This window comes from Amborella trichopoda, chromosome 4 (genome assembly GCF_054954075.1).
Source record: "Amborella trichopoda isolate Santa Cruz 75 chromosome 4, AtrichopodaSantaCruz75HAP2 v2.0, whole genome shotgun sequence".
NCBI lineage: Eukaryota > Viridiplantae > Streptophyta > Magnoliopsida > Amborellales > Amborellaceae > Amborella > Amborella trichopoda.
Window position 1 is genome coordinate 2,350,757 of NC_142339.1, and position 21,991 is coordinate 2,372,747.

The 21,991-nt window shown below is 34.9% G+C and overlaps 1 protein-coding gene across 1 annotated transcript; it reads left to right on the forward strand.

The window, feature by feature from the left end:
- The first annotated feature begins 9,848 nt into the window (after nt 1-9,848).
- Nucleotides 9,849-20,244, forward strand: LOC18439403 (small ribosomal subunit protein uS3x). The gene is made up of 6 exons (XM_006849568.4): nt 9,849-9,976; nt 10,431-10,578; nt 12,424-12,595; nt 18,956-19,010; nt 19,119-19,250; nt 19,858-20,244. Exons 1-6 carry the CDS (start codon nt 9,947-9,949, stop codon nt 20,020-20,022), a joined length of 702 nt encoding a protein of 233 aa, XP_006849631.1. The 5' UTR covers nt 9,849-9,946; the 3' UTR covers nt 20,023-20,244.
- The last annotated feature ends 1,747 nt before the right edge of the window (nt 20,245-21,991 follow it).

Sequence of the window (21,991 nt, forward strand, 5' to 3'; positions counted from 1 at the left end):
TCAACCCTGGAGCCGACTTGCCAAGTCCAAAACATGGACGCAGTCCTGGTCCCTAAATTAGTTCGGGTCCCAATAAGTCGACCGACTCAATTGCCACCCCTGCTGCACGGTCTTAGCATGCGCATCTAAGAGTCGTAAATTGGGCTTTTGGGCAAGCCGTGACTGGTTAGAGTCGTAAATTGGGCTCCTTATACAAATAGAGCATATGAGGACCATAACCTGCTGTTGATTCTACCTAAGTAGGGTCCCGGGAGCGGTGAGTTGGATACGGTCTTAACTTTTGGCTTTTTATGTACAAAGTGGACGCTTTCAAGACTCAAACTCGTGCTTTTATGCTGGCTACCCAAGCCTTTTACAGTCACACCACGTGATGCCCTTATCTATTTGCATATGTATTGCAAATATACTGGGGGAGAGAGAGAATGAGTGGATAAATATAGGGAAGAGAGAGACAGATGGATAATTAATATATTTGTATATATATGGGGAGAAGAGAGAGGGGAACAATTAATGTATTTGTATGCATAAGTTGGGGAGAGTGAGGGAAAAAATGTATGAAAGATAGAGAAAGGAATAGTAAATTAATAAAGAGAGAGAGAGTTGAGGTGCTGTTGTTTGGCATCTCATAGCTTGCATTTCAAATGCAAGAGATAAGAGATTTTCACTACAAGAAAGTTATGCGGGGTGTGAGAATAGAGAGAGAGAGACAAAAGGAATCAAATGTTAAAGGATTATGTTGAATAGAGAAGCCAATAGTGACAGTGGAAGAGGAGTTAACGACTTAATCTACAGTCACAACAAATATGTGAATGATATGGCAACTACAACAGATATGGCAACTTGATATTGAGATCTGTCAATGTCTAATTGTATGTTGTCTCTATACATAAATTGTATCCTACAGTTTTAGTAAGGATTGGTTGTACACTCTTTATAAATACACAATTGTATTGTAATCCTATGATTATTATTAAATACAGAGAAAAAATTTATCTCGCATATTGTCAAAGCCTGCAATATTGTTTGGGCCTTCTCTAGTCAATGCTTGTATTTTATGCAATCTTGTTTGGGTCTTCTCGCTTATCTGATCTGTATTACGATGCTTCTCTCGGTTTCTGCTCTCTCTCTCTGATCTGTTACGGTACTTCTATCATGTTTCTATCTATCTCTCTCATGTTATTATCTCTCATATCTCTGATCTCTGTTGTAGCTGCTATTCTCTCTCAAATCTCCTCTCTCTCTACTGATCTCTCCCTCATCTCTCGATCTCTATTTTTTCATCTCCCTCGTCTCTACTTTTCTCTCCCTCATCCCTCAGATCTTTCGGATTTTCATATCCCTCAAACCACTCTCTTTCTAATAAGAGCAAAGTCTCTATCTACTAAGAAATCTATTTATCTTTCTCTCTCTTTTTTTCTCTCTCTCTCATCTATGTCTAATAATCTCTATATTTATGGCTGAGTAAGGATCTCTTTCCCTTTCTCTGCAATTTGTCTCTCTCTAAGCAATTGACTTATATGATCAGTGTCCTTTTTATGTTATCTAAGATCCCACATTTTCTTGTCTTCTTCTCTCTGTAACTGAAATCACCACCATGATCTCTCATCACATAAATCTCTTTCTCTCTCCGTCTCGTGTATTGGGTTTTGTTAACAAAAATTGCAAAACCTCAATAATACTCTCTCTCTTTCACTTATTACCCTTCCAATGGAAAAATCAAAGTTTTTTCAGCTTGTACTCATTAAATTCAATGGCACAAACTACACCTTTTGGGCCTCATTTATGCAAAATGTCATTCATGGAAAAAGCCTCCTCGAATACATAGATGAGACCCAGAAGAAACCTATTGAGCCAGGAAAAATAGAATAATAGAGCATAAATAATGCTCAAATTGTAACATAGTTGATGAACTCATCTAAAAGTAATATTGGGATAAATCTAAGCACTTTAAAAACTGCTCGAGAAGTAAGGAAATTTCTTGAAGAATTTTATAATCAGACTAATTGGGCACGAAAGTACCAGTTAGTATAGGAATTTTGCTCCCTCAAGGAGAGTAGTCAATTCAAGATTTTTACTTTTTCATGAAAACACATTTGGATGCTCTGCTACGTATGGAACCTGCACTCGAAGATGGTCATAGTGCATAAATAATTGCAAAATCTCGAGAGAAATTTCAAGTTATTGAATTCTTAATGGCACTCCGTCAAGAGTTTGAGAGTGTTAGAAATAGTCTGGTCCACAAAAGCTCTCTCCCCACTCTGAATCAAACTCTTTACGAGCTAATTGTAAAATAAACCAATGTCAAATCTCTTAATTCAAGTTCTAAACGAGAAACGGGTTTTACGGTATCCTGACCTCATATATCAAATGTGCTTAAACATAATCAACGCAATTTGTACTATGCCCCTCCCAAGAACGTGGCATCTACTAGATGTAACTATTGTAATAAACTGGGATACATCAAGTATACCTGCTCAAACAAGAAAAACAAATCTTTGTTGTTGTTGTTGATACAAGTCAAATACCCACCAACTCAAATTGGAGATCCCAATCCTATTCCTGCTTCACCACCTGAAACTTTATATACTGGTATAAGTGCAGTCAATGCGTTTTTAGGCACACCTGGCCTTTGAACCCACTCCCTCTTTTCCAGGTAACTCTATTTCTACTGTTGACTGGTCGACTCATAAGTTTCTCACCATATGACATCAAACGAGTCAATTCTAGTTGATTGTAAGCATTTTCAGATACTATCTATATTGCTGGTGGAGCCCCTGTGAAAATGTCACAAATGAGCTTCATATCTCTTACCTCTGACCCTTATGGTAAATTAAGGGTTTATAATGTTTGTTTACCGTGTTCATTCCCTTGCCATGAATCTATTGTCTGTCTGACAGATTACTCATTCAAATTGTAATGTTGTTTTTGCTTCATCTTCTTACTACATACAGGTTCGACAGTCAGGGCAAGTGATTGAGACTGGGTGTAAAGTTGGAAATTTGTACTACTTGGACTATTTGCATATGCCAACCTCTTCTGTATCTGTTGGTTCTACTGTTGACGACACATGATCGCATATCTGCTTATCGTTTACAGTCTTTATATTCCCGCAATGTGCTTGGTATTGTTAGAAGTAAAATTTTTTACTGATGCCAAATGTTATGCAACTTACAAATTCGCTAAATCTCATGCTTTATCTTTTTCTCAAAGTACTTATGTTTCACCTTTTATGTTCGTTCTCATTCATATTGAAGTGTGGGTCTTGCACCTATTCCATCTAAAGGAGGGTCACGCTATTTTGTAACATTTATTGATGATCATACTCGTTATGCATGGGTTTTTTTATGCATAATTGTATTTTATTTTTTTAAATATTCACTCAGTTTTATTCATATGTAGAAACCCAATTTTCCACTGAAATCAAAGCCTTACAATCTGATTTTGGAGGAAAATACATCAATGGGTTGCTTCAACAATTTTTAGCTAATCACAACATTCACCACCACAAAACATGTCCTTATACACCATAGCAAAATGTTGTTGTTGAACGAAAAAATCGCCGTATCTTAGAAACTACAAGATTCGTTATTTTTTCTACATCTGTCCCAAATGACTTTTGGGCAGAAGCTGCTCGTACATCAGTCTTTTTCATCAACATCATACCATCCTCCATTTTATATGGTGAAACACATTTCAAAAAATTGTTTATATAATCACCTGATTATTCCCTCCTACGTGTTTTTTGTTGCACTTGCTTTGTGTTGTTACCCTCAACTGAGAGAGATAAGTTATCTTCAAAAGCGATCAAATATTGCTTTATCGGTTTCCCTGATCATAAAAAATAATACAGGTGTTATGACCATTTGACCAAAAGACTTTATGTATCCCCACATGTGGTGTTTTTTGAGCACATTCCATTATTTGATAATACAAAAAATCCTTCATCCTCTCACCTTTCTTTCTTAGTCCACTTTTATGATTATGTTCCTAATTCATCTGGTCATTCCGCATGTGTCCCTCCTTTTGAAGTTCAGGACAAAACTTCACTGCATGCTGACAGTCATAATTAAAATATTGTACCTGCTGATTCTATACAGCTCCCTGCTCTTAAACGAAGCACCCGGGTATAGGTTTCACCTCCCCGACTTGTTGACTATGAAACATTTTTACCTCGTCACCAAGCATTCCTTGCGTCTGTTTTTTTTTATTTGAACCTCAAACTTACAAATAACCTGCAAGTCAACCTGAGTGGCAACAACCAATGGCTTACGAGTTGAATGCTTTCGAGTTTATGCATGCTTGGGACCTAACACCTCTCCCAAAAGGAAAAAACTGTCGTAGGTTGTCTGATGAGTATGTTAAATTAAAACAAATTTAGATAGTAGTCTAGAACGATATAAAGCCCACCTAGTGGCAAAAGGTTACAATCAACAATATGGAATTGACTTTGTAGAAACTTTTGCTCCGGTTGCTCATATGACTACAGTTCGTACACTAATCTCTGTAACTTCTGTTCATCAATGGCCTCTCTATCAATTAAATGTCAAAAATGATTTTCTCAATGGTGATCTTGATATTGAAGTATATATGAAGTTACCTCTTGGTATTGGGAATTATAATAAACGCGCGTGTAAACTTCGACGAGCCTTATATTAACTCAAATAAGCACTTTGTGCTTGGTTTGAGAAATTTTGTAATGAAATTCTTTCGGTTGGATTTCGCTAAAGTTATCATGAACTACCACTCTTTTTGTCTGAAACTTCTGAATGATGGGTTATCTTGTTACTATTCGTGGACGACATGACTATCTCTGGTAATGATATGGGTACAATTCATAAAATCAAACAGAAACTCAATAGCACATTTGAAATGAAAGATCTGGGTTTCTTGTGATATTTACTTAGACTAAAAGTTGCATATTCTCCTCGTGGTTATATGTTATCACAACTGAAATATATTTCAAAAATTGTTTCTCAAGCTCGACTCTAGAATGATACAAAAAAAGTTTACATCCCTCTTGAGGTCAATGTCAAATTTCGGGCTACCGATGAAGAAGCTCTTATTGACCCAGCTTTTTATGGGCAACTGGTTGGGAAACTGATATATCTAATAATTTCACGCCCCGATATTGCTTATGCCGTACATATCGTTAGTCAGTTTTGTAGTGCCCTGCGTTCTGTACATCTCGCTGCCGTTTTGCGCATCATTTGTTATATTAAAGATATCCATCACCATGCCATATTCTTCTCATCTTCTACCTCACTCAAACTCTAGGCATATACAGACTCTGATTTTGCAGGAAATTCGAGTGATTGCAGATCTACCACACGATTCTGTATTTTTCTCGGTGATTCTCTCATCTATTGGAAAAGCAATAAACATAAACGAATTGCTCAATTAACCGTGGAAGCTGAATACCGGGCTATGACACAAACCACCAACGAAATTGTCTGGCTACGTTGGCTGCTCGCATACATGGGTGTCACTATCTTTGCTCCTACTACACTTTATTATGACAACAAGAGTGTCATTTGTATTTCTAAAACTCCGAAATTCCATGAGCGCACAAAACATATTGAAGTTGATTGCCACTATGTTCGATAATAATATATCGTATGCACAATCTCCTTACCATATGTACTCACCGTAGCACAACTCACTAATTTATTCACTAAGTCTCATCCGCTGCGTCCTTTCTCACAGTTTTTTTTAAAACTCACAATGATTCTTCTCAAGTCATCTCAAGTTTGAGGGGTAGTGTGAACAGACATGACAACTAAAACAGATATGGCAACTGGATATTGAGATCTGTCAGTGTCCAATTGTATGCGATTTCTATATAGAAACTGTATCCTATAGTTTTAGTAAGTATTAGTTGTACACTCTTTATAAATACACAATTATATTGTAGTCCTATGATTATTATTGAATACAGAGAAATATTTTCTCTCACAAATTCAACAAAAGAAGTCTACTATAAGGCAATAAAATATTTATTTCTCTCGACCCAGGCTGTGTGATTTTTTATAATACATTTTGCTTCTATAATACACACGCAATGCATGTGCATTTTGCTACTATGTGACTTGAGTGACTCCCTATTGGATCAATGAATTTTTAAACGCTGTATCAAATGAGACAACTTAAAGTTGTTTTCTCTCTTATAACATATATCTTTATAATTTTTTATTCTTTGGCTAATCAATAGTGAAAGAGTCATCTCCCCGTGGTAGAAATGAAACTCAATATGACATTACTTAGCTTTTAATCCATTATTTTCACTATTTTTTATTTGAATCCAATCATTTTGTCATTATACTTTGTCAAGTAAAAAGCTAATAGCAAACCAATATTTCCCCTCTAGTCTTTTAACATGTTGGAGAGGTTGACATTTGTTGGTTCTCCACACAACCTTGTTTTTCATATATTTTATACCTTATCCCCTTAAAAAATAAAGAGGATTGTATGAGAATTTTTTGTTGGTTGAAATCCATCTTGATAGTTTGGCAATACAAAAAGGATAGCATGGTAGTAGAATTGTATTTGGGCATGAGTGGTAAGTGGTACACGATTATAACATATACATCGTAAGTTAATTTCCTTGAGCTACTAAAAAACAAAAACAATGTCATAATAGATGTTGGTTTATCAACCTTCAAAACATCCTAATTGTGTGAGGTTTTCTTTGTGTTTTTTGAGCAATGATTTCTATAAATAAAAGTATACAATGAGACCATTTAATTTTGGTACAAGGTGGTCACAATAAAAGTATACAATGAGACTATTATATATGAAATTTGATGGTTGCATTTATTCTATTGATCATGCACAAAGTTCACATGAGTTTTTTTTTAACTTTGTGATACACCCAAGCTATTACATTTCACATCTGATGGAAATAATAGTGACGTCCTTGTATCGAAAATAAATGGTCCCACTGTATTTTATCTTTTAGAAATAGAGAAATGTATCAGAAAGTTGTTACACATTAGCACAATGAGGTCACAATCACCATCTACTACTGAATGTAAAATAGGGCAGCAATGATTTTAAGAAATATGTATATAAGAAAGTTATTCAGCTTTGACACAAAGAAGTCACAATCACCCTCTATTATTGAATGTAAAATATGGTATCTGAAAGCACACATTGATCCGTTTGAATTTCAAATATATATATAGCCCAAGCAACTAGACTTCACATATGAGGATGAATGATTGTAACCTCCTCATACTAAAAATAAGTGGGCTTAGGGCTTTTCAAGATGTACCCGTGCCACATTGTGCACCCAAAACAATTAGACTTCATATATGAGGAGGAATGACAATGACCTCCTCATATTAAAGATAAATGGTCTTTGGGCTTTTCTGGATGTACTCGGGCCATTGATATTTCATTGCTTCAATAAAATTAATGTTATTAATGGATTATTTGTTGTTTGGCAGTGTCCATCATGGAACTATACGTGAAATATTTGCTACTCCAATTTGAGTGTATTGTCCATTTACTCCCTTAGGGTAAAACTCATATCAATGTATATTTTTTTACCCCATGGTTTGGGGATGTATCTCCTAAAACCTAATAGCAAACTTCAAAAAAAAGAGAAAAAAAGGGAAAATATAAAGGAGGACTATCCATGTGTTTAAAAAAAACTAATGCCCAATATTGAAAAAGAACCATCCAAATTTTGAAGGGCAAGATCTGAGTGTTTATGAACTTTAAATATGTTTCTTTTTATGAAAATAGTTATTTGATGATACTTATATGGAATATAAATTTGGATAAAAGAAATTCTCCCAAGTTACACTTTTGTATGAATGAGTTGTGTTGTATGTTCCTATACACTCTTTACATATAAGTTTGTTTTGTTAAAGGATAAGTAGTTTGGGCGGGACACTCTTTTACAATAGGGTCCTATATGCATGTAACATCTATTATGGACATGGATATTAGAAATGGTAGCCCCAAAAACTTTAAAATCGACGTTGTTAAAAATCTATCAAACTTTGTTAGTTTTTTATTTTTAAAATTTACTTGTTTCCAAGTTCCTACTTATCGTCTTTGAGTTTTTCCTTCTCTAAGATTTTGAATAAAAAAAACATCTCTAAAATAGATTTGGGAGAGAGGAATAATTTAAATAGGCGAGTTGGCCGACTCTAGAAACATTGTCCTTTCTTAAAAGCTATTTTTTATTTATTCAAAGTAATTTACTAAAAATAACATATCCTTTGCCTAAAATAACTAAAAATACTTGAGAATTGTCAAAAAGTTGAATAATTAAAACAATATTATATACAATACAATATTTCTACCAAACAATTAACAAGATAATATTATTTCAAGGACAAGGTTTCTCTGAGTCTATGTAGAAATGAGTCAACTCTCAAAAATCTATTTTTGAGATGCACCAATTTTTAAGGACATGTAATCTCTAACATGGAGATCATGAATATAAAAATAAAAATAAAAATTTAAGAAATAAAATAATGATTTCATGAAGAAAACATTTGGACTGTTAGTTTCAATTGTTTTTAGATGCACCACCTATTTGTATATATAGTTAAGATGAATGCTTTATACCTTGGGACTGCATATTGTAGAAATGTGATCTAGCACACATGAAACAATTTTCCTCATTCAAAACATATTCATTTTGGATTAAATAGTAAAATTAATTGTCATCCAAATAACCTTGGCATAAAACATTTTTTCTTTGTTCTAAATGAAAAGTCAAATTAGATTTATGAAAAGGAAACATTAGTGATAATTTAAGTAAATTTCCAAGTCCTCGGTCTTCCTTAGAAGGAAAAAGTGAGGGTTATTGGGCATTTAGCAAATAAAAAGTCTAACAGTAAGCTTTATACTATGGAAATAAGGCGCATCTCCACTTGAGAAGGTTATTCAATGTCCAAAGACCTTACATTTAATCATCTCGGCTTCATCATGTAAAGATGCAAGAAAAAAAAAAAAAAAAGATTTCAGGTCCTAAAGTAATATATATTATACACATTGTCTAAACTCTCCATTTTCAAATTTTCGAAGCATTTATACTTTATAAATTGGTATGATCTACATCACTTTTGAAGTTCCAATACTCAATTAGAGGTTTGAATACATTTTTAAGTTATCACAAGGGCTTTCAATGATGAAATTGCATATCTTAAAAAGATCTAGCGGTGCCCTTTACTTAATTATTTAAGGTGGACACCTTATACAAACCACATATATTAGTAAAAGGATATGGTTTCTATGCAGCCAGCCCGCATATTGTAAAAATGCGGGTTTGGCCATAAATATAATTTCACCATAATTTTTAGAGAATGCATAATCTTTAACAAAGAGATCATGATTATGAAAAAATGAAAATTAAAAATAATAATTATATTAAATCCACATTAGGACCGTTAGTTACACTTGATTTTAGGTGGACCACAATACCTCCGGTAAAAACGCGGTTCATCCCGCATAAACAAATTTTCTTCATAAAAAGTAAGTTAATTGCACGGATATCCCTTACTTTATCATCTCTATGCCACACAGATCCCAACAATACTATCTTGAGTGGGCGATCAACGCCCATCATTGAATCAAACGGTTAGTAATGGTGTGAGAAGAAAAACTGATTTTTTATTTTGTTTTTTGGGCTTAATGGGAACGTAACTTCCATCCATCACCATTCAAAAGTAGCAATACGTACCGTCCATCCATCACCGTTCAAAAGAAGTAAGGTTAACGGTGATTTTACATGTGACCAAACTATTAACAAAGTCACATGGATCATAGTCTTCTAGCTCTTCATGTAGTCGCCAGACTCGCCTATAAAGGGCTTGTTTTATGCTCGCCTTCTTGCTAGGGTTTTTCAAAGAGTTGTGAACGCTGCGATTTATTTTACCTCTGGAGCTAAGAGCAGGAGCCGCTTAACCCTCGCTCGGTTCTTCAAGTAATCATGGTGACTCAAATCAGTAAGAAGAGGAAGGTGAGTGTTTTTCAATTTAAATGATTCGTTTTCCTTAGGTGATTCAAGGTCTGATTTATCATTTTCGACATCTATTTAGTCTTTCATCATGGATTAGTTCTAGGATTTCCCCTCTCGCTGTTTCCCGGCATGGATTAGGCTTTTTCATTCATTTCATGAGTTGGCATCTTATACTGATCCGTTTTCTGGATAAGATTAGGGTTAGACTTTTTGCACCAGTCTGTTGCTTTCAACAAGCGAGGTTTACAGTTTAGGGTTAGTTTTATTATTATTACTGGTTAATAAGAAACCAATCAGGGTTAATTTATTGTTCTATGTTCTTATTATGGGGAAAATTTGGGTCAGGGTTATTGATCTGTTTTGTGACTGAACTAATCCGGATGGGTTGCCTGTCCCCATTTTTCCAAGGAATAATCCATGAATGAAGTTCTGATTCATTTTTTCTGGTTTCCAGTTCGTAGCAGATGGTGTTTTTTTCGCTGAACTCAATGAAGTGTTGACAAGAGAACTAGCAGAGGATGGATACTCTGGCGTGGAAGTTAGGGTAACACCAATGCGAACTGAAATTATTATCAGGGCAACCAGAACCCAGAATGTGCTTGGTAAAATTTATATCTTCTCTATATTTTTATGGTTTTTCTATGTGCGTCATTTTTTTTTGCCTCAATTTTTTTGGTTTCTTATATTATTTTTTGAGAGTAAATATGAGTTCCTGGTGTTATTGGCACAATAAAAGGTTTTGGAGTATAGTCACTTATTTTTTTCTCTTGATTTATCATTCAGACTAAAATGTGGAGATGGAATTGAGGTTAAGGGCATGTTTAAGGAAACAAGATTTGAAAATTTTCAAAATTTTTATAATTTGTATAAGGGATTTATTGGGTTTCCATACCTTTAGATTACATATTATATCAGTATCTGTTTTCTTGTGTGTCTGTCTACTTACATTTCATAATTCTTAGGGATTTGACTGTTTGACTAAGAATAAGAATTTATATGAAATGAAGTTTTTCTTTGAGGATGTCGAGCATTTTGTGAGCTATAACAATCTTAGGAGAGCATGGATACTAACAATCATGGCAGTCCTTGAAATCTGTATTGTCATAGGCATTCTATTGAATACCTTGCAAGCTGCCCTACATATTGTTCAAAATATATAAAATTAATTCACAAATATATTTCCTATTATTAATTTTCTTCTAAAATAAGCAGGATGAAAAGTAGAGGTTAGGATTTATTGGAAGGAAAAAAAAAACCAAGTACCAAATATCAAAACCAAGCCTATTTTTTGTGACCAATTATTTGCATAAGTTTTTTTTGTCTATACCTAACGATTTCTCTCTTTAATATAACTAAGAGGTAAACTCCTTGCTCTTTTTCTCCTTCTCCTTTTGATGCTTTGGATTAGATGTGAGGGTGACTGGTGAGAAAGGTTTTGGTTACTTGACCCCAAAACAATGCAAGCACAGGGATGAAACTTATCCATGTTTATCAACCACATACTGCCTAACCAATTCAAATTATCACAAGAAAAATGATGCCAAGTGAGGGTTTTTGATGGGTTTAATGCAGGGGAAATAAAAGTAATGACATAATCTTTAGAGAGAGATTAATGTATGAATCAAGGAATTGTGTCTTTGGGGAGAAACCCACAAGAAATTGATTGGCGTACATATTTGAAGATAATTGGAAAGAATTGTTTTTATGTTTCTTCTATATCTAGACGATCGATATATACCAAGAATATCAAACACCATTGAAGCAATTTAGCATCTTAGAAATAGAAACACATAGTTCATGGATTTTGATTCTCCTCAGATTATATTGATTGCAAGTCAAATGGGTTATGAAGTGTTTTCTTCCTGCATCATTCTTGCAAACGGTTTATGAAGTATTGGCTTCCTACATCATTGATAGTGGTAATCGTGATCTGTCATTTTTTAACATGTGATTTTTGCTGCTCCCTGTCTGCAATTGGGAACCAGATGTGAATTTGTGTGCAAAAAAGGAATTTTGAAGGGGTGAATGTTAGGATGGAGAATGGTGAAAATTTTTATATTCTAAAAACCAAAATGCAATTATAGTTTCTTGAAAACATTGTTTCATGAGGAAATTTCTCTAAATAATGAAACAAACTATTGAAATTGTCACGAATGCATTCCAAAAGCACTGGATCAATTGGAGGATGTGATAACAGATATGATCTATTTATTTGCATAGATGCTTTTCTTTTTTTTTTGTTGATTTATTTTCTGTGCAGCCAAAAAGGATTTTTTGTTGGTGATTGGAACAATTGTCTTTTAGAAATGTGTAAATTTGGGGGTCTATGTAATTAATTAGAATATTGTAAATTTGAAGATTTCAGACTAAGATATGGAATTTCTTATTGTTGTTTTAGGAACTTTATGCACAAATGCTTTCTAAGCATGTGATTTTTGGCTTTGCAGGGGAAAAGGGCCGGAGAATCAGAGAATTAACATCTGTGGTCCAGAAAAGGTTCAATTTTCCTGAGAACAGCGTTGAGTTGTATGCTGAGAAGGTGAACAACAGGGGTCTTTGTGCCATTGCCCAAGCGGAGTCCCTCCGATACAAACTGCTTGGAGGACTTGCTGTCAGGAGGTATCATGGAGAGATTTTTTTCATTCTCCTTGAAATTATGATGAAATTCATGTTGAAGTATTATTATAAAAAGATGTCAAAGAATCATGTTCGCATATCTATAGCTTTTTTTTGCTTGGGAAGTTACATTGAATAGTAGCATTGAATAGCGCGTGTTTGTTATCATGCAATCGCTCACACAATCTCTCTCTCTCTCTCTCTCTTTATATGTATATGTATATACATACATAGATATTTGGAGGAAATACATACAATATACATATAAATGTGTGTTCCTTTGAACAATGTATTTATTTCCATGGAATGCAGCCACTAAAATTCTTTTAGAATATGCATAGTGTAGAATTTGACATCTGAACATAGACATTCCATGGAAATTAGCCTTAGTCAGTGCAAGACTAGTCAGGCAGTAAATGGGACACCCCTTCCTTCGAGCCTTATTAAGTTTCTAATATTCTTGTAGTCGTTTTCTACATGAGGAGTTGGACTCACCAGTCACCAGTCATCATTATCGTAAATGGTGTTTCATCCAGTGTTTCTTACTCAATTATCTTCTAGGTGCATGGTGTACTTGCTTGAAAGTACTGCCCTCTGTCTCAAGGTGACCTTTTCAATTGCCTTTCCATGTTGATTTGATGTTTGTGGATGACTAAATTCAATAGTCAGTATTGCTCTTTCAAGCTATTTTTTAATTCCGTTTTTCAAGAAATGCTTGATTTTTCTCTCATTGCACAAGCTTGGAGGGCAAGATATTGTCACAATTCTTTGGTCATCTGTCACAAGGAAATGTAGGAACCCTTAAAATAAAAAAATGTGTCATATATAAAACATATACATTGGGAGTTGTTTCATCTATGGTTTTATAGTCATATAATGAAACAATCCTCAAAAACCTTGCTAGGACCATTTGTTTGACTCCAAATTTTCCACATGCTTTTTTCATTTTGATGGGCAATCATAAAAAAATAAAATTTGAAAATGCACCCGGAAAAGTGTTTTTCGACCTACTTCGCATAGGCCGTCTGTTTAGTGAGATACTTAGATCTAGGCCTTTGAGGGATTTTTTATCCTTTTCGAAATTTTTTAAATGGTTTTGTTATCATTAGATGAACAATTTAAAAAAAAAGAAAAAATGATTTTGAGTTTCTTAAGGCCTAGATCTATTGAAGAGGGTTCATTTTGAAGGGGGGTTCATTTTGACCATATCTATGGTGCAAAGTATTATTATTATTATTTTGAAATAGATATTTGGGATGAAGAGAGTGCCCATGCAAAATGTGGGTCATACAAAGGCCACAAATATGATTATCTAGAAGTCTGGTTTCATTATATTACAATGACAGTGGCATGAAATTATTTCCCTATATATATGCTATTGATGTTTTTCCCAATGTTTCGCAATGACTTTTATGGCTTAATCATCCTCTTGCGTTTGATTTCTGCTAAATATCACAATTTTTGCTGGTGTCCAGTGATTTCATATATTCTCATAGGATATTCTTGTAATGTTTATCAAGCTTCTGTTACATGCAAATCCTTCAAACTGTGTTATTGTGGTTCTTAACCTGTCCGCCAGGCTGCGCCTCTGGCAGTGAACTTACCCCCTGCCCGAGGACTCGACTGTGTCCAGCACAGGGCCTAAAAAAATTAAAAAATTAGAAACTTTATAAAATAAAAAAAATATTAGAAGTAAATTCAAATCTAGAACAACTTTAAAAAGTTAAAACAATGTTAAAAGCAGCGTTTTAAAAAACGCCGAGTCGAACCGGACTCGCCCGGTTCGACTCGGAAATAGTGAAAAAGGAACCGGATCGCCCGAAAATCGGAAATCGTCCGGTTTTAGAGAGAACCGGACGATTCTGTATAGTGAATCGCCGATTCACTGTACGGAATCGGCGAGTCCGAACAGTGAATCGGCGATTCCGTACGGATTTTTTTTATTTTTTTTAATTTTTTTTTTATTTTTTTTTTATTTTTTATTTTTTTTTTTGGTAATCCATGATAGATTTTTTTTGTAATCCATGATCGAATTTTTTGGTTTTTTGTAACCCATAATAGAATTTTTTGTAATCCATGATCGAAATGTTTGTTTTCTTTTCTTGTAATCCATGATCGATTTTTTTGTTTTTTTTTTTTTTTTTTGTAACCCATGATAGAATTTTTTGTAATCCATGATCGAATGTTTTGTAATATATGATCGAAATGTTTGTTTTTTTTTTGTAATCCATGATTGAAATGTTTGTTTGTTTTTTTTAAATCCATGATTGAATTTTTTGTTTTTTGCTTTTTTTGTAACCCATGATAGAGTTTTTTGTAATCCATGATTGAATTTTTTGTATTCCATGATCGAACTATTTTTTTCTTTTTTTGTAATCCACGATTGAATTTTTTGTTTTTTTTGTTTGTTTTTTTTTGTAATCCATGATCGAATTTTATGTAATCCATGATTGAATTTTTTGAAAATTTGTGATTTTTTTTGTTTAATCCATGATCGAATTTTTTTTTGTAATCCATGATAGAATTTTTGGAAAATTTGTGATTTTTTTTTTAATCCATGATAGATTTTTTTGAAAATTTGTTTTTTTTTTTTTTAATCCATATTATTCAAAGAGAAAACGAGAGAGATGATGATTCTGAGGCCACCCTATCCCAGCCATATTATTCACATATCGAGTCCCAACAGCAACAGTGTAGGGATGAGCACGAAATACTGTAAATTAAATGCTGAATGGCGGTTCATGCAGGGAAAGAACATATCAATATTCGCATATTCATTCAAAAACATGAAAATTCTTAATGTAGTACCCTCATTTTTTATTGAATTCCTAAAAACCAATATTTATAATGAATTTTAATAATTTTTTCGGATTTTTTTGAAGCTTTATTCTGACCGATTCACCCGATTCCGATCCGGATCGCCGATTCGCCGATCCGGATCGCCGATTCGCCGATCCGGATCGGTTTTTTAAAAGCCCGATCCGGGTCACCGATCCGGTTTTTAAACCATTGGTTAAAAGGGTAGAGAACAATGGATTTAAAAAAAACCCAATTTACAAATTGGGATTTTTAAAAAAATCCAAAAAAGGAAATATAAATATTTGATTATGGCAAAAAAACACTCATCAATCTTTGCCAAATACATGTAAATATATAAGAAAAATTTGTATAAGATATTTTATTTTTTTTACAATTTCTTGTCTTTTTTTTGTTTTTTTAAAATGCCCCGAGTTGTAAACACAACTCAGGGGTGCTTGGCCACGCCCATGGGGCGCAGGTGGGGCCGAGTCCCACTACACTGTTCCTTACTTCAAGGCACCCAACTAGTAGTATGTTACATAGTTTATTTTATTTGGTGCCTTGCTCGTGATGGACATGTATTGACCACACATTCTGACTTAGATTCTTTCCCGTTTTTTTTTTCTTTCTTCACTAACCATTGACTACACCATTATAGGGACTTGAGTTTCTTTTTAGACCTGTATGAATTTGATAAATATGTATTAGTTGTGCCCATTATGACATTGTTGATTTTTTGGCTACTCAGAATGAGAATGAATATATGTATATATTGTGGAATATTTTTGTCCCGTTACAATATATCATTTTTTTGCTTTTATTCATTGCATGAAGAATTCAACACCTGATAGCCGTGTCTGGCTTAGGCACAGTTACCTGTGTCCATGCAATATGGGATTGGTTTTTCCTGGATGTAGGATGCATGATTGTGTTCTTTTATTTACTCCATTTGCATTTGTTTCATTTTTTCCTTGTTTTATTTCTGGTCATCTATAAAGCAAATCGGTCATTATTTCTACCGATGTTGTGTCGGAAGATGACGAAATTGAATATTGCTGCTTTGAGCTGGGTCTCCATGAACTTGCATAAATTTATTTTGGTGGAAGCTCGGAGTGGCTAAAAGATTGACTCTCCATGTCTCTTATTAAATTAAAATTGAAGTATCCTTGTTTCTCTCTTTTTGGAAGCCTCCCATCTTTCAAAATCTTGAGAAAATGATCAGTTATCTTAAGTCTTTTATCTGGGCAACCAAAAATATGCGGAAGAATGAAATCCTGGGTCCTCGTTGCAATCTTTGACGATTTAATTTCACCTCTTCAGAACCTCAAAGATTCTGCCTCCCAACCCATCCTTCACTCCTAAACAGGCACACAAAGTAATGCTGAAGGTATTTATGGATAAGCTTCTTTTTTCTTAGCTTGTATTTCCCTTGTTGGCGGATTATGAACCGCCCGCCTCATTCAACATTAATATGTTTGTTCATGCCTTTTGTCATTGTTCACAAGGCAAATCGAGTTTCCCTATAATTTGTGTGAACAAATACTCGTCATGTATTTCTGTTGCTTACATGTCTTTGTGTACTTGCTTTAGGGTTCCACCCTTATCTTATGGTCATCTTTACAGCAAATCGGAGTTTTATTTGCCGACTTTGTGTCTGAGGATGACTAAATTCAATACTGCTCTTCCAAGCTAGAGTTCCAAGGATGGCTTGATTTTGCCATCTTGTCATGAGCTTGGAGTGCAACATGGTTTTATTTTAATGGGACTCTGATCTGATGTGGCTAAATTCAATATTACTCCTTCAGGCTAGAATTTCCATTGGCATGAGATTGGAGTGCAAAATGGCTTATTTTCAAGGGACTCTGGTTGTCTGTTTTATAGAAGTTGGTTTTGTAAAAATTGGAGTGCACACACAATATTAAGAACACAACTAATTTTTCATTTTTTTGCTTTCATTTCCTTCCATTGATTTCTCTTCCACCTACTATCATGTCCATGAAACATCACATAGATGTAAGGACTAGTTGCTCCATATTTCCTTATTGTGAGTAAATCATAGTGTCTATCAGCATTCTGCATTTCTTGCAACTCTTTGAGGCTGCATTGTTCCATTTGCATATCTAGGGCATGTGACTGGGGTCACTCAAAGTTACCCAGCTGATTTTCCTTTTTCATGCTTTTGATCTGTTTTTTTGTGCTTATTTTAGTCATCTATAAAGCAAATCAGTCATTATCATTCTGCTATTGTGTCGGAAGATGACGAGATCTAGTTTTGCCGCTCTGAGCTGGAATGCCCATAATAATTTCTTTGGTGAAGCTTGGAGCGGTTAAATGATTTAGTACCCTATATCAATGGTTACAATTGATTTGAATAAGATTTGGTTAACTTGGAAAAAAAAAGGAAAAAATCTATTTGAGATTTTCTTCATTCCCTAGCTTCATTCTTTGGTACATATTTACTTTGGCAGTTAGATTATTTCCTATATCATGTGCGCATGTCGTTCTGTGATAAAGATTCTGATGTCTGGATTTGAATTTGGCATTTTGGCTTTCTTTATGCATGTGTGTTAGTTTGATACTTTGGGTTATACTTCTTATAAGCCATTGTAATAAATATGGTGAGAATAAATATTTCCCTCCTAATTTCGTATCTTTTGATTTAGGTGCAGTCATATTTACAATATCATTGAACTCTTCCTCTTGACACACTAATCCACAAGATGTTTATCTCTTTCTATTGGGTTCATTATTTCTTTCTTGCTTTCTTGTTTTGCTAGGTTGTGAAGGGAGGCCTTCTTCTCACCCAAAATTTGAATTTACCTTTCTAACCTTTCTCCTTTCTTTAAGCCATTTGAGTTTCTTTTGTCCTGTTGATTGTGCTCCCCTCCTACGGCTGAACCCTAGGAAAAGTAAAAGGAAATAAGAAAAGAACATGCACTTAAGTCTCCTCCCCTAGACCTGGGTGACGATAAAAGCAATCTTAGATTATTAGATGATGCTAAATCCCTATCTTATGCATGCTCACGTTCATACTATCTCCTTTTGTCCCCTTGGTTGTTCTCTTCCAATTGCTGGATCAGTTATTTTTTCTCTTGGTATCTTTCTAAGAATAGTTCTAGAACCCTCCCCAATCTCTTCCTGCTCCTTGTGATCATTTATTCCACCACCCCCCCCACCCCCCACCCCCCCCCAACACACACACACAAAGATGCCTCTAGGATTTCCTCTTCATTTGGAAAATCTGACTACTATTGCTACCTTTAGCTTGTAAATAAGTCCCCTTATCTGTTCCATTGCCCTGTATAGATTGCTCAACTGATTCCTGAAAGAATAATTGTTTTTTTCGGTTAGAACCTTTGTTCAGCATCTTTTATTGCCCAGATTGTCTATGGTGGTATTCATTTTACATTTTTTTTGTTTTGCATTTGATTTAAAAAAATTGAAGGAATCTTTGCGTAAAAAAAAAACAAAAAACTACGTGGGTCTTTTGCCTCCTCGTCTATATGTAGTGTTCAGAGGCATCTGAGAAGGGTATATGATGCATTTGATCTTTTGTTGCTTCAGGGCTTGTTATGGTGTGTTACGGTTCATCATGGAAAGTGGGGCCAAGGGATGTGAGGTATGTTGTTCATCGTGGAACATACTCCTGTATGAAATTCCATGGTGCCAAAAGGAAATGAGAATTTAGATTTTTCATTGTATCTATATTTTTATTTATCACTTATAGGTGATTGTGAGTGGGAAACTGCGTGCCCAACGTGCAAAGTCCATGAAGTTTAAGGATGGGTACATGATCTCTTCCGGCCAGCCTGTGAATGAATACATCGATTCAGCTGTGAGGCATGTCTTGCTCAGACAGGTGATACTGAAATTCTAATTCACCTTTGATGCTTGCAAAAGAATTTCTCTCTTTTTGTTGGGGAGAAGGGGGGGGGGGGGGGGGGGGGGGGGGGGGGGGGGGGGGGGGGGGGGGGGTTTGCGGGGGGGGTGCGGGTTTGCAGTGGATTCCATCAGCCCCTCTTTCTCTGTGTATATAAGGGGGTTGCAGTGGATGGTCTGCTTCTCCCCTCCCCATCTCTATCTCTCTCTCTCTGGTAGAAAGGATGAACTTGGGATGTCCAATATCTACAAATAGTGCAAATTACTTATCCTTAAGCTTTCCATCCTCCATAAAACTCTTGTAAAAAGATGTCATTTACCTTTTCCCTTTTCTCCCCTCATACCAGTATTGTAGTATCTTATTTTTATTATCCTTCTGGTAAAACCCTTCTAAAGGCTTTTTCTTATTACAGGTCATCCTTGTAAAAACTTGCAACTGCCTTTCTCTATACTCTGAAGCCACATTCTCTTTACTGTTCATCCCTTTAAAAAATTTTAACTGCTGCCATTCTTTCTACTCTAAACCACGTTCTCTTTGTCTTTGTTTTCTGCATTCTTGTGAAGTTCTTAATTCTTCTGAATATCAGGGCGTCCTTGGCATCAAAGTCAAAATCATGCTCGATTGGGATCCAAAGGGAAAGCAGGGTCCGACCACGCCTCTCCCTGATCTTGTCACAATTCACACCCCAAAGGAGGAGGATGAATATGCCAGGCCGCCCCCTGTTGTCACCGAAATCGAGGCTTTGACCTGAAGCTCTTGTATGGCCATATCCTCATCTTTTTGTTCTAATTTTTGAAGTCTAGTAGGGACTGAGACTAGTATATGTGGGAGTGCTGGCTTTTTTTATTATAGAGATTCCTGATCTTGGCTATAAGTGGATAGTTAAATGACTGATTAAACCGAGTTCAAGCGAAACTGAATTATTTTTTGTATTTGTTAATTTTTTGGTTATGTATGCCCCACTTGGTTGCCAGGATTGGGTTCCATGCAGCATCACTTGGCTAATTGGTTGTTTTGGCTTAAAATGCAAGATTGAGAGAGCTTAGAAAGAGGGTTAAAAAATTGGTGTTGACTTGTGATCGCCCAAGTTGAGCCGGATCCAGCAGTCGTCGTTTGATTTTTGTTTTTTCCCTTACGCCAACTTGGAACATGTTCTAGCTCGCGTGTAAATCATATTAAAAAAGGATTTTCATGGGAATTATATACTGTTGAGACAATTTATCCTTGTTGTAAGGAGGTCATTATCAAGTTAGTTTGGGATGTTACGAAGTTTGAAATGAAATCTGGCATAGGGTTTGTGACGTCCTTGTATCCAAAGAAAATGGTCTGTTTATATAGAGGATGAGACATTTAAAGTCTGTATGAGGTTGTAACCTAACTTGTATCAGGTTGTGATGTTTTGCACTTTTTATTTTATTTGGATGTAAATTTGACGTATTTTGAACTCTCATAGAATGGCACTAGACAGTGTTAAATTTATACTAACCAAAATAAAATGGATGTAAAATGGATGGTGTGGATTAGTGACATGATTTGTTTTTTTCCTCTTGAACTTTTTGTAATTGGGAAAAGTTTATATAGAGCTGAGGCTCTAAACAATCAAATTTGATCTTACCTCAAAAGTTTCATTAGTAGAGGCTGTTTTGATGTCCAAAGATCCTCAAATTGATCATCTCGAAATTGAGATGCATTGAGAAAAAAAATAGATTTTAAGTGTTGAAAATAGTGTATTTTGTAACGTATTGTTTGACCAGTCAATTTTCAAGTTTTCATAAATCTCTGGATTTACATTATTTTTGAAGTTCTAAATTTCATAAATAGAGATGAAAATATATTTTAAGGCTATGAAAAAGATTTTCGCTATTGAAACTTTATAAATAAGGATGAAAATATATTTTAAGGCTATCAAAGAGATTTTTGGTATTGAATTCATATTTATCGATATTATTTGAAGGTCGACTCTTTTTTTGGGGTCTAGGCTCTATACAAATAGTACAGGTTGTATTGATCTACACTGTCTATTTTATTTGACGAGGATGGTGTGTTTGCATTATCTTAAAAGTTTGTGTCAATTGTTTACAGAATCTTAAGATACATGTAAATTACATTTAAATTTATACTGTCCAATTAGTATGGGCGGTGTAGAATATCATAATAGCCTTTGACAAGTAAGGTTACCGGCTTATATAAATTGCACATTTTAGAATGTCTATGCTTTTTTGAAATTTTGCTTAGTTGGCTGAGTTGAGTCACCTACTCAATCGGTTTGATTAGGAATGGTTGGCTGGTTCGAACCATCAGTCTGATTTTTTGAACATTTCTCACAAGAATTTTTTGAACATTTCTCACCAGTGTGTGGGTGTGGTGGTCAGGCTGTTTGCGTCCATGTGGTAGAACCATCTCTCTTTCTCTCTCTCGAGACAGACACAAGCCGACTGTCACCTCGCACACTTGGTCGTTAGTTTTAACACGTGTTCATATGCCGGAAGGCTGTAGAAGTTAGAGTTGGGTACTCGGGCCCAAAGTCCCATTTTCCATACCTATGGATGTATGGGGGAGATGAGTTGCTCTTCTTGAAGCCTATCCTCTTTTGAAAAATTTGAATCATAGGGCAGGACCTTTTAATACCATGGTTTATTTGTTAAATGATTTTTGTGCTTTTTAAGAAAAAAACGTACTGTATTATTTCTAGAAGTTTATAAAAGGTGTCAACCTTGTAG

Bases quoted from the DNA above. Each gene is read 5' to 3' on its own strand.
- LOC18439403 (XM_006849568.4), top strand. From the start codon at position 9,947: ATGGTGACTCAAATCAGTAAGAAGAGGAAG. The intron at 10,579-12,423 runs GTAAAATTTATA...TTGGCTTTGCAG, and splicing joins CAGAACCCAGAATGTGCTTG to GGGAAAAGGGCCGGAGAATC. The intron at 19,011-19,118 runs GTATGTTGTTCA...TATCACTTATAG, and splicing joins GTGGGGCCAAGGGATGTGAG to GTGATTGTGAGTGGGAAACT.